The following is a 14,733-nucleotide window of genomic DNA, read 5'->3' on the forward strand; positions in this document are numbered from 1 at the left end:
ATGGAACTTGTTGCAACGCCCTTAGATGACATTTCCTTGTGGCAGTATGTAAAGGTTCAAATGTATAGGACCAAAAATAACCTTTTGGACACTGCACGGCATGCTTATAGTCATCCGCATTGACAAAAAAACTCTACTAAGATAAAAATGGAGAGATCATATCAACAGCTGGAGGAAACATCCATCCACCAATCCATCCATCCTCAACTGGGACAGCAGATCCACCAGTTAGCCACAGACTTCACTTTCCATTGGCCATCTCTGACTGGGGGATCCTGAGGCGTTCCCAGGCCAGTAAGGAGGTATATCTCTCCACCTCGACCTCGGTCTGCCCCATGGCCTCCTCCTCCCAGCTGGATGTGCTACTTCCCTATGAGGCGCCCTGGAGGCAGATGCCCGAACCACCTCAACTGGCTGCTCTCCACACAAAGGAACACTGAACTTTTCACCTTATCTTAGGGAGACCCCGGCCACCCTCCTGAGAAAACTTATTTTGGCCACAATTCAGTTCAGTTCAATTCAATTCAACTGAACAATAGAAGAAATGTGAGTGCTGCCCTTGGTGAGAGTGAATGAACCGCTCAGGTGCTCTTCAAGGACACAGGATGAAAAAAGCTGAAGATACAAAACACACAGCAAGGAGACTGTCCTGGTGCAAGGAAGTGGTAAAAAGTAAAAGGCAGTCCGATACTGATGGGTCCGAGGCACTCAAACTACACTGCCCTAGGCTGCACAAGCCACTTGAGTTTAAAAGCTGAGTTTTTGCATTACATTGTTGCAGAAAGTCAGTTTACTCAGTGCCTCGGACCCATCAGTATTGGACTGCCTTTTACTTTTTACCACTTACCTGCACCAGGACAGTCTCCTTGCTGTGTGTTTTGTATCTTAAATTCAATTGAACTTAATTTATAAAGCGCACCTCACGGCGGTCAATTAGAAATCAATCAGAGAGTGCAAGTAAACAATCATATGTATGCCATGTTCACCACATACACACTTGAACTCATACATGCACACATGCATACACACAGTTCAACAGAACGCTGTCAAAAAAAGAAGGTTTTTAATCTGGTTTTAAAAATGGCTACTGATGTGGCATGTCTAACTGTGTCAGGCAAGGTGTTCATACATCATTTAGATCTGGTGTGAGGGATGAATAAGCTGCCACTGCCTGTTGACCGAAGTGTTGTTGCTGAGGTGTATAAGTGATGAGCATCTGTGACGTACAGTACTGAGGTGCAAGGCCATGTAGTGTTTTGTAAACCAGGAGCAGTATTTTGAAAGTGATTCTTGTTCTAACGCTCAAGTAGAAATAATACCTTGGATTTTAATACACATATATTTGACCTGAATTTATTGACATTACTATCATGACTAATTCTCTGCTGCAAAAAACAAAACAAAAACAGAAAAATTGTGACCTTCTGTAAAATCATTGAATTCATTAAACTCAAGAGGTTCTATTCAATTTTTTTCTGTAGTCCCCTGATGTATTTAAAATGTTACTCTTCAGAAAATGGTTTACTATACTGGTTTTATAAACAAGGAAGAAAGAATTATTGCACTGAAATGTCTAATTGCTTTGTTGTAAAGAGTCATAAATGTGTCAGTTTCAGGGTCATTGGCCCCATTTCCTTGAGGGATGGATTAGTAGATTGAGGATTGCGTGTTTATATTGTATTCTTCTTCAGATTTGGAGTAATGTGGTCAGTGACCTGATATTTAATATGTTGTATCTGATGAAGAAAAGTCTTAAAGAGTCGGCTACCATCCTGTTGTATAGTTACTGAGACCCCAAATAAATAGATAGAATAGAAAGAAACAAAACAAGATATCAAAATAATACTCAATTGCTTTGTTTCTTTTCACCTGCCCTGATCTTGAAATTCTGTAATGTTTCCTCAGAACAATGAACACTTGATTAATTGATGTTGAAACACAGAGATTTTTTCTATTGCTCAATGTACAATCTATAATCAGTTTAGTTTCACTTGGAATCAAGCAACAAAAACATTTACCCAAACGACAGATTTACATTGACTGTTTAGAAATCCTCCGCCTTCTCTGACAACTCTCCATTGTAAGTTGTTGGTGAACATTCCTCCGAGCATCAACACTGAGGACTCATGGGGATCACTTGTAGGTTAATAATATGATCTTTGGAAGCCATTGTAAGCATCAGTTCATTATTTAGCTATGCAAAGGATCTGCAAAGGATCCGATACCTGAGATTAATGGCTCCTGCTGTCAAAAAGACAGTGCCTGTCTGTGTGGGGGGAGAAAAAAAAAAAAAAGATCAGGATTTTCCACATAGCACCACACATCATTTTGTTTGATTTGGACTGGCCTCACAATCACCTCTTTGTGTAGCCTGCCTTGAAACTGACAATGGAAATATCAGAGAAATTGTCCAGGTGCATGGCTCATACAGCAGCTATCCCTCTTGTACGTATTACCATAGCAATGTTTGTCACACATTATTTTGAACACATGACGTTTATTATCATCTATACGTGAAAAGAACAAGGAAGCAAGATGTGTTTCCTGTCAGTTTTTGATTTCGGGGACAGTGGGGGTCACATGATCACATATTTAATTGGCTTCATTTCTTTTATGAGAGTAAAACAGCAGCGAGTAAGAGAGCAAAGATGTGAGGAGGAAAACAATGACCTCAACTCACACAGGTGAGGACGTGACATGAGACACTTTTTTTTTTATGGCCGGCAGCACAGCCCCAGGACAAACACTACCAAATTCCTCTGGATTGCAAGAATAGGTGTAAAGCTGCTCATAGTAACTGCTGAGACATCAAGCTCATGTTTGATATATACATGGAACCCTGAGACATTTCTTCTGCAGACACTGGTGGTTTTGCGCTGGAGGAGATAGATTTGTTAGAAGCTGTAAACTTAAAAAAAATAATTAAAAAAAATAAAAAAATAAAATCCAGATTCCATTCTGGAAATCATATTATCATTTGTTCTGTGGTAAAATAACCAAAAACATGAATACCAAAAACAAAACCAGTTTGATTCTCTTTCAAAGAAAATACTGATTAGATTAGATGAGTGTGATTTAGATCTGATGTCATACTGATTTCATACTGATACTGTTTCCAGCACGTGCAATAAAGATTGCATTGGTAGGAAGCTGCAGATGTGAAATTCAGCCCATGCTTTGGCACGTCGTCCCTGAAGACGTCGCCAAATGTTTGTCCAGGCTTAATCATGCACAAAGGAAGGTGGAGTCAGTGGATAAGGGCTTCTGGGAAGTTCCTAGATGTTTGCAGTTGCAAGTAGACGGAAGTCAAGCAAGAGTAAACAAACCAGATTGTAATTTTTACACCAGTGCCGGGAATCACTGCTTGTCAACCAAATATGCGCTCGCACGTGGAGCAGGTCAAAGGGATTTGCGCTGTGAAGCCGATACACCCTGACTCACATGATTACAATAGATGCTGTTGTACTCGTGATCCTTGACAATGCCTTGACTTGCCTTTTCAACTTTAAGCCTGTTAAACATACTTATAATTTTTTCTTATCTAAACAAATTGCCATGACAGCCGCAACAATGACCTACTTAATACAATAAATTACAACTTTGATTTTTTTTTTTCTAAATGCCTCTCACAAAAAAAAAAAACTTCCACCTGCAGTGGGTCAGTTTTGACCTGGTTGTAATTATGAGTTTTTTTATACGGATAAATGCACACATCATTATAAATATCGAGTTTATATTTGGATTTTACTTTACACACACAGCTGCACATACAGCATAAGAACGTCTAGAAACTCAGGAACATCTAGAAACACCAATGTTTCACACACACACACACACACACACACACACACACACACACACACACACACACACACACACACACACACAGACACAAAATATTAGCGTTAATGACAATAAACAAAATAAACAGACATACCGACAAGGAAGAGCAAAAATAGCTGCACAGACAATGCAAATCATCTACACAAAACCGACAAATAGATGAACAAAAAAAAAAAAATCAATAATAAATTTAAATAAATATATACAAATTAAAAAATAAATTCATAAATATCGAGTTTTACAACAAAATAAAAAATAATATTCTCATGATGAAAATCTGGTGTTATTATATGTATAATATGTGTAATCATTTTAATTTATTTATTATTTATGTCAGGTCATAAATCAGTGTTGTGGTCATGCAGCAAATCTGATTCCATGTAGACCCAACCACTCTCTCTTCCTCTCTCTCTCTCTCACACACACACACACACACACACACACACACACACACACACGCACACACTGCAGACATAATTTCAAAGCCATAAATAAGCCCTTGTGTTATTAACACTTCCTGCACATGCACAATGGGACGCAGTATCACGTGCCAAAAGATATTGTGTTTTGTATATAGAAGACATTTAGATAACTCTCAGTTTCCTGTAATGGAAACTGACTTATTGTTCCTTTTGATAGGAGGTTTTCATTAATTCAATTAAAACTCTCTGACTCCCGAGTAGGTCCATGAAAAACAAAAATATTCTACATAAAATACAAAACATAAATAATACCATTACAACTATAAAGTAATGGTGGATCATGATATGAGGTTAAAGCTGTATCACCAGTTCCTCCTCAGCCTGGACACATACTGTATCTAGAGCAGCCTTCTCTTGGATTGGTTAACAATACTATTCTTACACCCATTTGGTTGACATGTAAAACTATACACTGAGAAGTTGAACAGTGCTCTTCCTGCAGCTGTATTCTCATTGTATCATTGCTGGCCACCTTTAGCCTCTGCAGCAGGACCGGCTCTAGCCATTTTGGTGCCCTAGGCGAGATTACTCCCAGGCGCCCCCCCCCCCCCAAAAAAAAAAAAAAAAAAAATTCATTGAGTAAATCCTGGGTGAGGACATGAAAAAAATTAGTCTCTCTACAGTCATGAAAAGAAACTGTTGTGGTGCTTGAAATGGGTATACGAAAGTCTTAGCTTCAGAAAAGCAGTGGAATATACTGTATAAAGGCTAATAGATAAGTGTGGAAAACAAGTTAAAATGAAATTTTGTGAAATTGCTTTTTGAGCATAAATGTTATCTGTCATTCTATTTTCACCAAATGTCTCAAATGTAAAATAAAGAAGCTAAATATTGACTTCACATTACATTTCAAACTTCATGAGATGTGTGTAGCCCTAAATAAGAAATTAGCTTTTTCTCCAAACAAAATATCAACTAAACAGACAGAAAACACAAAATTTACAATATTTAACCTATATAATGTAGCCCACACTACATGTGTTGTCACTGTGGTGCTGTTTGACATGTTAAAAAAAATGGTTTGAGAGCTCAGCAGGTCTACAGAGCTGGAGCTGTGGCCCTGCTGTCTAAGCAGGCTGAAGTCTGAACTCTCTCTTCTTTTTTTCAATATCTTCCTCATCTAATGAGTCAAAACTTTCAGCCTCTGAAGCACCGTCATCCTCCTCACTGCTTCTCTCTCTCTAACGATTCTGCGGGTTCGAAGCGCTTCACAGCTGTTCTTTTGATTGACAGGTCGTCAAGGGCGGCGTAAAATGACCGAAATATACAAAAACATATCGAGACGGTCGCGCAAACGAGCCGGCATTCGCGCCGACTTTGAGGATTAATGCAACCAAGTATCCACACATCTAATTAAAAATGTGTCGTTTATAACAAGAAAACGGCTTGAAGTGCAGTGCACTGCACTGCAGACAGGTAGCCTACCTCTGCTGTGTGTGTGTGTGTGTGTGTGTGTGTGACTGTGGGGAGAGCGGAGGGCACGTACCAATGGGCATGTGGGGAGAGGGGGGGGGCGACTTAGTAAGTAATGTTGTAACATATTATATTTTTGCTTTTTAATAGGCTTTGCATTTAAATTAACGTGGGATTATTTTTGTATTAAGAAATAATACCAACTAGTTATAGTGAAAGTTACACCTTTTTTTCTTTCCCATTTGTGGTGCTGGCGCCCCCTGGATGGACGGCGCTCTTAGCATTTGCCTATACGGCCTATGCCACGGGCCGGCCCTGCTCTGCAGACTGCAGTTGACCATGTGATGGTTGTTTATGATCACAACTGATCTTCAAAACCAATCACCCAATCAATTTTTTAAATATTCTTTGATGAAATCAATCTTGGTCCTGAGGTCTTTTTTTTTTTTTTGCAGACAACCTCACAACCAACTTGTCCTTTGAGATAATCAGCTGGCGTTTTAGCATCCAGCTCTGGAGAGAATTGGTAACCAACACCCTCACTAATTTGATCTTGACAGTCTGGATGATGCTCACAGCTCCAGTGCCAACAATCAGCGCAGTGCCAGGTCGCTTTGTCCTTCCAGTAATGTCTGCAGGATGTAATTTTGGTCCAAATACAATGTTCAACGAACCCTGACGGCCTCGGTTTCTCACTACCTCATTCCACCCATGGGAGCACGTTTTGGCTCATCCATCTGTTGGTTCGTGACACAGCACGTTACCTGGTGAAGCTGCTGACACTGATACTAATCTCATTAAAACTCAGGTCATACTGAGATATGGGCATGGGACACATTTTCTGGTCATTGATTTTATTAATAGTGGCAGCTGGTGCTAATCTGTTTCAGGCCTTTGTATTTCCTGCCACCAACTCAGTTTTGATTATTCCTAGGAACAACCTGCATTGCTCCACAGCTCCACTAGACTTAAAAAAGATAAGAAAAGGGCAGATGATCAAAGATTGAGAGAAGATTAACGATATGGTCTGCCAGGGCTCATCCATCTGTTGGTTCATTGCATTGCAAGCTGACACCGATGCCAATCTCACTTAGGCAACGGCGGAAAAATCTCAGGTCATGCCTCGGTGGATGGGTGGGGTGTGTGTGTGTGTGTCATCAGTCATAAATCAGTATGATCTGAGTTTTTTTCATGGTGGGAAGATTATGTTTAATCTTCTCTACATCTTTGATCATCATATTTTTGGGTCAAACAGGGCCAGCCCTAGACTTTTAGGGACCCCAAACAAGATTTTGTTTGTGCCCCCCAAAACACTCCAAACTCAAACACCAAGTCACGCACTGTTTACAACTGAATGAATAGACACACACACACACACGTTTATGTGTTGAATCAATTGAAGTGAACCCTGGTAGGGAACCTTTCTTTCCACCCCCCTCCAGCGGTTGAGGCCCTAAACAACCACATACAGTGTTTATGCCAGCACCAGCAACCGGCAAAGACACATTTTCTATAATCACTTCACTTGAATCACAGTCAGACGATCAAAGATGGAGAGAAGATTAATGATATGGTCTGCCACGGCTCATCCGAGTTGGTTCATGACATGTCACCTTAAGGAAGCTGATACAGATATCAATGTCACTTATGCAATGGCAGAAAAAACTCAGGTCATACTGACCTATACGAGACACATTTTCTGATCTGATCATACTGTAGGCCTTTGTGTTTCCTGCCGCCAACTCAGTTTTGATTATTCCCAGGAACAACCTGCATTGCTCCACTAGACTTAAAAAAAAAAAAAAAAATCAGATGATCAAAGATGGTGAGAAGATTAACCATCCGGTCTGCCACAGCGCATCCATCTGTTGGTTCGTTAAGGAAGCTGACACTGATGCCAATCTCACTTAGGCAATGTTGGAGAAAACTAGGGTCATACTGACTTATGGGTCAAAGGCACATCACATTTTCTGATCATTGAGTCATGGCTGCTGGTGCTAATCTGTACCAAAGTGTTTGCAGAGTACGCCTTTCTGTTTAACTGCGGCCAACTCAGTTTTTATTATTCCCAGGAACAACGTGCATTTCTCTACAGCTCCACCAAATTTAAAAATGATAAGAAAAGGTCAAAGATGGAGAGAAAATTAACAATATAGTCTGCCACCCTCAGGCCAGACTGGGGGTGGCAGACCATATTGTTAAGGTTTGGTTGGACTGTAGAGGAATGCATGTGTTTCTGGGAATAATTAAAAACTGAGTTGGCAGCATTACAAACACTTTACATCACTTTGCAGCAGTCCAGATTTGCACCATCATTTAATGGACATAAATTGTGTCTTTGACCCATGTCTAAATGCAGAGATTTGCAAAAGCAGATAAGTGCCATTTTGAAAAAATGAGCTAAGGCTTTGTAATTATTCTTTGCATAGTTTTGTTTTCAATAAAACTTTACTTTTTTGAGATATGTCTGTTTTTTTACATCTCAAAGTCACTCAACTTTGGTTTGACTGATATCACCTTATGTAAATAAAAAAAAAAAAAGAAGATTCTAGAACTAAAAAAAAAAGGAGTTATCTGCTTTTGCAAATGAACTCTTAAGTTTGATCCACGTCTAAATACCTGCGTATATTCCCCCCATTGCCAAAGTGAAATTAGTATCAAGGTCAGGTATTTGTGTCAGCTATTACTTGACAGTGTGATTGCCAAAAAAAATTTTTTTGTTCCCCATGACAGAGCAACATTTTCCTTTCTCATCACTGAAAAGGTGTCAGTCAGTCAGTCACTCATATGTCACATGAAACTCCACAACCAACAGTGATGTAATTACAGAAAGGTGTTCACTTGTAACTGATCTGGATTCCATCCTTTAGGCATGCAGGTAGACAAGCATACAAAGCGCAGGACTACTGTACATGGACACTTTTAAAATCTTGGCACACGCATGTGTAACTGACGCCTCAAGACAAATATTCTTTCTGCAAATCTCTTGGAGCGCATAATCTCTACAGCTATTCTGCAGGATGGCTGGAGGACGAAGTTGAACCCTAACAATTTTGTCGATGTTTTAACGTTTTCTATGGGTTCACCATGAGGCTGAAAGTTTTGGGGGGTTTTAGTGAAGTGTCTGTACAGTTCTGATTAATCCTGCAAAGTATCTCAACATCTGTCACCATGAGGCCCGACAGCTGTGTTTCTGTGTGAACTGTCTTAACAACCATTAGATCAGTCTGAACGCTGCCCCTCCCCCCCAGTGACAGTGACAGATTGACCTGCTTGACATCAGTATATTAAAACTGTCATTTTCAGAATGGCGGCGTAAAGGAAAGTTTGTCATACCATCGTCATAACTCCGGCGCTCATCTGGTTTTCCAACACTTCACCTGCGTTCTCACAGCGTGGGCCATAATTACCTCCACTGTGCTCTCTGGAAAGAAAACATGTCTGTGGCTTTCGTGCATTTCTAATGTGTGTGTAACAGGTCTCACATCCTGTTGACCATACATAGTAGAAACACTACTAGACTGTATGAAGTGTGTAGACACACCAGAGGGCAGTGCAGGGTAAGAAGTGACAGACAAGTGCAGCATTGAGCTTTCTCGTCCACAAACACAAAGTGCATCATCGAGTTGATTATTTTTAAGGAAATAATCCTCAAACTTGTAAAATAAATTCTGAATACATTGTATCCAATCTCTCTGTCTTTTTCACATCAGGTTGTGTAATAACTACTGTAAGGTGTGGTATAAAACAAGAACATTTACTTGGGAAACACGAGTCAGATATTGAAGACACAGTGAAGAGTTTTTGATATGTTTTTTTTTTCTTCAAATCCACAATCCATTCTTTACATTCACACCAGCAATCAAATCCAGACTTCTTATTCTCAAACAAACACATTTCTGATCTGTTATAATACAACTCTGATAAGCTTTTAAAAAAAGATGGCACCATCACATGGTAAGGGAACATGATCAGGGAGGAGAGTGTTTTCATAGGCATTTTTAACAAAAATACTTCTTTCCATGACGATAGATTCTTTAGGTTTTTTTTCCTTCTTCTTCTTCCATATACTATAACGATAGAATAAAATTTTGTCTCTGAAAACTGAAAGTTTTATGTTTGGAGAGTGCTATGTTGAACATGTTGCATAGTCGAGGAGACATAAATGTAGGGATGGAGGGGAAGGGTCTTAAGTTAAAACGACACATAAGGAATAAAAAGCTCTTTGTTTAATGCAGTGTGCAGGGTTAAAAAAAATTGAATATTTCTATGTGATTGTTTTGGCTCCAAACCTTGAAAAACTAGTCAAATACCTTGAACCTTGAAGCTCATTCATAGGGGCATGTGAGTGTAAAATCCGGACTGTAAGCATTAGTGAGACATCGTCCGTCTTTGTGCAAATGTAACTCAACAGAACAAGATCCACAGCAATCACATGTGATAATAATCTCCCAAGCAGTTTCATGAACACAGAAGGGGAAAGATTGTTTTGTGTATCAGTCACATCACAGCTGTTAAAAGTGCCACTCTGCGTCCATCCTCTTGGCAGGCAAACAAAGAACCAGCTTAGCTTAAAAAAAAAAAAGAAAAAAAATACTGTTATTCTATTTTACGGTCTGATTAAAGCTCCAATCCTAAAACCTGAAGAGCTCAAATCACGAACCAAAACTCTCCCAAACTCTCTTTGCGATTCACGTCTTTACAGATTGTGTTTATAAGAGCAGACTCCTCTGAGGAATCCTTGTCCAACGGTAGACAAATGTGTTTATGTAGCTCATTCCGCATCGGCTGGAAGAAAGCTGAAAACATTTCTAGTTGCAAAACAAGTGGGGGAATTCCCAACTCAGCTTATAAAGTGTCTCGAGATACCGTGCCAAGCGTTTTTTTGTGTATTTTCGTTTAAAAACCAGACGTTAAAACAAATGAAGAAAAGGGTACACAAATATGAACCACACCCAGTCTCTGCTGCTGGTTCTAATTTTACAAGCTCCGGCCAGGGAGCCGAACTGCTTTTTCTTCTTGTCTCATCCATACATACATTCATTTGTCCTGTCCTGTCCTCTGATCAGTCAGCTGTCCCTCCACCGAATGAGAACATGCAAGAGTTTGCAAGTTGCCGAAAAAGCCAAAAATTCTCATCCCCCGGTTGTTCTCCTTTTGCGTCTTCAGTAGCATCCACAGACCTCTGCTTTGCCTCAAGTCTTTGTCCATCAGAAAAAAAACAAAGATCCATGATGCTGGCCGGGGTCACCGGAACTCATAGATGGCTGCGCTGTGCTCGGGAACGTGGGTGAGGTTTAGTGACTGGTACCTGCAGAGTAACAGCACGATATACGTAGGTTAAAAAAATGAACTAATCCAATAGAAAGCATGCACATTAGTTATAGCCATGTTTGCTCATCCCTTGAGGCTTTCAGACTGCATGATATTGCTGTCTCCATATCATAAATTCATGAGCTTCAGCCCTATTTCCTGCTTTGTGACAGTGCATGACTGATTAAATTAAAAGGGTTTCCAATGTTTAGTTTTTTTTTATCTTAAAGATTATAATCCTTAATATTTCTAATGAAATATATCATTTTTGCTCTGCATTTTTCAGCAATAGCCATTTTGTGTATTTGCAAGGTTTAAGGTTGCGTCGCCTTCACCCTTATGAGACATTCACTTAATCTAATGCGATTCCATCTGATCAATATCAGCCGCAGTGTTTACTGTTCACTCTCTTTACACTACATCAGAGCTGTATGGCAGGCATCCTGCTACTACTTAACACAGGGCTTTTATAGTGATGAAGCCACAGCAAGTGTGTCTATGTCAGACATCGACACATCAACAAAATAAAAACCACAACCATCACAATGAACACACATTCACCGAAGCATTTACCACTTCAATTTGATGAAAACAATAAAAAGCCATTCATCTGATTCAGAAAGTCTGAATCATTTGACTTTTTCCGCCAGTATTGTTTTCCAGTTCGTCAAAAGCCAACTGAAAATAAAAGGGTTTACAAGTGGAAGTGATGAATGTTGACATCTGAGATCCGACAGTTAATCATGCTTGAAAAAGCACGAGGAACAAGATGAATTGAGGTCTGGACTGATGCTTGTGTTCAGTCTGGCAGCAGAGCACAAAGTCGATCCTGTAAGACTGTACAGGCATGCGCTCACGAGTCCATAACAACATTCACTCTACCAGTTCTCACAATAACGCTAAATGCCACCATGATGGTAAGTATGACATAAGCAATGGTGGTTAATCATTTTCCACTTCTGAAACATGGTCTAAGATAAAAGGTATTTTGTGGTCGGGAAAAGAAACTGAGCAGACAGAGCAGGGAATTAAAATAAATGAATGGAATGAAATCAGTGGGTTTTTGTAACAATAGTTAAGCCATTATATGCACAGGGAGTTGAAAGGAAAACCAAAGAATGTCAAATAAAAAGGAAAGCGCTGAAGATGGAGTACAAGCAGGCCACTTGTTTGCCTATGAACAGGCAGAACGACCACATAAATAAGACACAACAGGCTGCGGGTGTGATTGTTCTGCTTAGTCAGTATAAAGTCTAATACACGGTCGCTCAGGAAAACCACATTCATCTACGAATCACTGGAGCAGCTCCCAGGGAACCCTGAAAAACACTGCAGAAAGCTCGGAAATTGTGTCTCTTAATGACTTTTCCCATTCAGATTTCCCCCATCTGCTCTGGGATTTGGTCCAGCAACCTTTCCTTTTTTCCCCCTTTCCTCCCATATAACGACTGCAGCTCAGCTCACATGCAGGAACAGTAGTGATCATGTGGTGCGTTACCATTCAGAGCTTCTGTGGTAGTAGTAGCCCTCGATCGTTGCTGTGGATTTCTGGAAGCAGATGTAGTAGAATCCAGCAAAGGAAGCTCCGCTAATGTCTTTGATTGTGTGGTCTGGGACCAGAAACTGCTCCTGAGAGGACGGACAGGGAGAGAAACCGCAGCAGCTGCAGTTCAGAGGCTATCGACTATAGCACACGCCGTATGGTCAGGCTCACTTTAGGTTAGTTTACGCTTACCTTCCACCTCATGAAAATATAGTCCGAGTTCTTCAGATCCTCATAGTCAAAATCATCTGAGTTGAATGTCTTTGCGTACTGGTAGAAGGCCTGGAACTTGCCCTTTACACAAAATTAAAATTGATGTCACAATAAAACCAGCCAACTGTTGAGTCAGTGTGTGGATGTGTAAATGATGAATTCAGTTTTCTGCCTTACCCAATGCTTGCGATCCACATCTTCATCTGCATCCCATTTCCTGGTGAGGAATGGCCGTTTCCTGCTGATGATCTCTCCAGCGAAGAACGTGGTCAGCGTTGGGTATTCCTACGGGAGTGAACGCCACAGAGAAACAAACAGGAATGTTTTGTTTTGTTATGTTTTGTTTTGTTAGCTCTGGTGCAGCCAACCTGTTACTGTTTTGTCTGTTCTTCTCTTTGTGAAAGTGAACGAATACTACATTCAATGCTAGTGCTAAAAGAGGAGACAATTTTCATTCTGAAACAAAGTAGAAGGTAGAAAGTAACTATGATTAGAAAACATAAATATACAAGCTTATATTCCTGGTTTATGATTTGTAAACAACTAATTTTGTGGAATATATTTCTTCATCTTAAATTAGGTTTTTCTCTATGTCTTATAATGATCATGTGACCTTAGAAATTCCTCATTAACACCCCCTTCTCCCACTCCAGCTTTAAAATACAGGCTAAAATGATCAATAGACACCCAGCCTGTGTTTGCCAGCTTCTGGGGCAGCTCTAATGAGAGTGGGTCTGTTGTAGAGTTAACATGCTCTACAATGTAAACAAGAGAATACAGAGTGGGGTTTGGCTGGAGCTGGACTGTACCAGTCTCTTCAAACAGCCACAATGAGCCTGTGGCCAGACGCAGCTTAAATTATGTATGTTTGTGGTTTAATGAAGAGAATTACTTCTCACCTCAGTCAGACCCTTTATCTTCAGGTAGCCACACAGGTATGAGTCCTCCATGGTGACATGCTTTGAAGGAAAACACACATAACAACAGATAAGGTCACTTCATAGCAGTTTCATGTGTAATAGTTACCTCGATATTCAAATGACAGTAAGTGGGGATGCTGTAATGTGCTTTTATGAAGCTAATATTACATTGCTGTCAGTGTCTTCTCACAAAAAAAAAAACATAAACATGCATGTTTATAGGAATTTTGCTACATGGTGAGGCCAAAGAAATACTGAACCTCCACAAGCAGCAATAACACTAAACGAAATGTCTCGTCAATGTAGTTGAAGCGGGTTGTTAACTGCTGGTCGCAGGCACTGCTACACCGACAGCTAGCGAGGCGAGTTAGTCAACGACAGGCCAGGGCCCATTGATTTTCGAGCTGTCAATCACCACACCGTCCGTTTGACAGATCACCAAATAGCCATGACAGCTCGCCCCGAATAATGACATTTCCGCTTCACAACCCCACCTGCAAAACGACCTCCACGTCGTACGAGTTCCCTTTGCTCTTCTGGTGCCCCCTGAACTTGGAGCCGCTGTACAGCAACGAGGTGACAACACCGGGCTGCTGGGTGTTTATCGGTGGCGGCGGGATAAGCGAGGACGAGGATGCGAAGGCCGCAGCGGGGGAGTCGCTGAGGTATCCAGCGGGGACAGGCATGGTTCCCGCTTCGCTGGGTGGCACCAACCGCGGTCACTGGCCGTCTAAACGATGGCCTTTGTCAGCGTCCGTGAAGAGGTGGAGGAGGACTGGTGAGACCCACCAACGTCCAAATCCCCACTTATTCCCCTGTAGTTTAGTTTACCAACCACCAAGCTCCCAGAAAAGTAAGTGGACTTCGACGCGGCGACGTAGCATCAGCATCGAGCACTCTCATTGGCCACCAGAATCCACCTAGCGAAGATCTTGACTGCTCATTGGTTCAATTTCCGGAAGGCTTTGTGGGAGTTTCTGAGTGTAGTTTTTTTCTTGTTGTGTTA

General features: G+C 40.7%; 1 protein-coding gene across 1 annotated transcript; it reads right to left on the minus strand.

Annotated features, from left to right (window-relative positions):
* Positions 1-10,630: 10,630 nt before the first annotated feature.
* Positions 10,631-14,616, minus strand: LOC146967903 (glucose-induced degradation protein 4 homolog). Its single transcript, XM_085761802.1, has 6 exons — positions 14,222-14,616; positions 13,707-13,766; positions 12,985-13,092; positions 12,787-12,888; positions 12,550-12,680; positions 10,631-11,049 (listed from the first exon to the last, which is right to left on the minus strand). Exons 1-6 carry the CDS (start codon positions 14,411-14,413, stop codon positions 10,986-10,988), a joined length of 657 nt encoding a protein of 218 aa, XP_085617928.1. The 5' UTR covers positions 14,414-14,616; the 3' UTR covers positions 10,631-10,985.
* Between the last annotated feature and the right edge of the window lie 117 nt (positions 14,617-14,733).

The sequence above is a fragment of the Trachurus japonicus genome, chromosome 19, assembly GCF_045865225.1.
Source record: "Trachurus japonicus isolate A0001 chromosome 19, Traja_1.0".
Taxonomy (NCBI): Eukaryota; Metazoa; Chordata; class Actinopteri; order Carangiformes; family Carangidae; genus Trachurus; species Trachurus japonicus.

Bases quoted from the DNA above. Each gene is read 5' to 3' on its own strand.
- LOC146967903 (XM_085761802.1), bottom strand. From the start codon at position 14,413: ATGCCTGTCCCCGCTGGATACCTCAGCGACTCCCCCGCTGCGGCCTTC. The intron at 12,889-12,984 runs GTAAGGCAGAAA...TTTTGTGTAAAG, and splicing joins ATGTGGATCGCAAGCATTGG to GGCAAGTTCCAGGCCTTCTA. The intron at 12,681-12,786 runs GTAAGCGTAAAC...CCGTCCTCTCAG, and splicing joins ATATTTTCATGAGGTGGAAG to GAGCAGTTTCTGGTCCCAGA.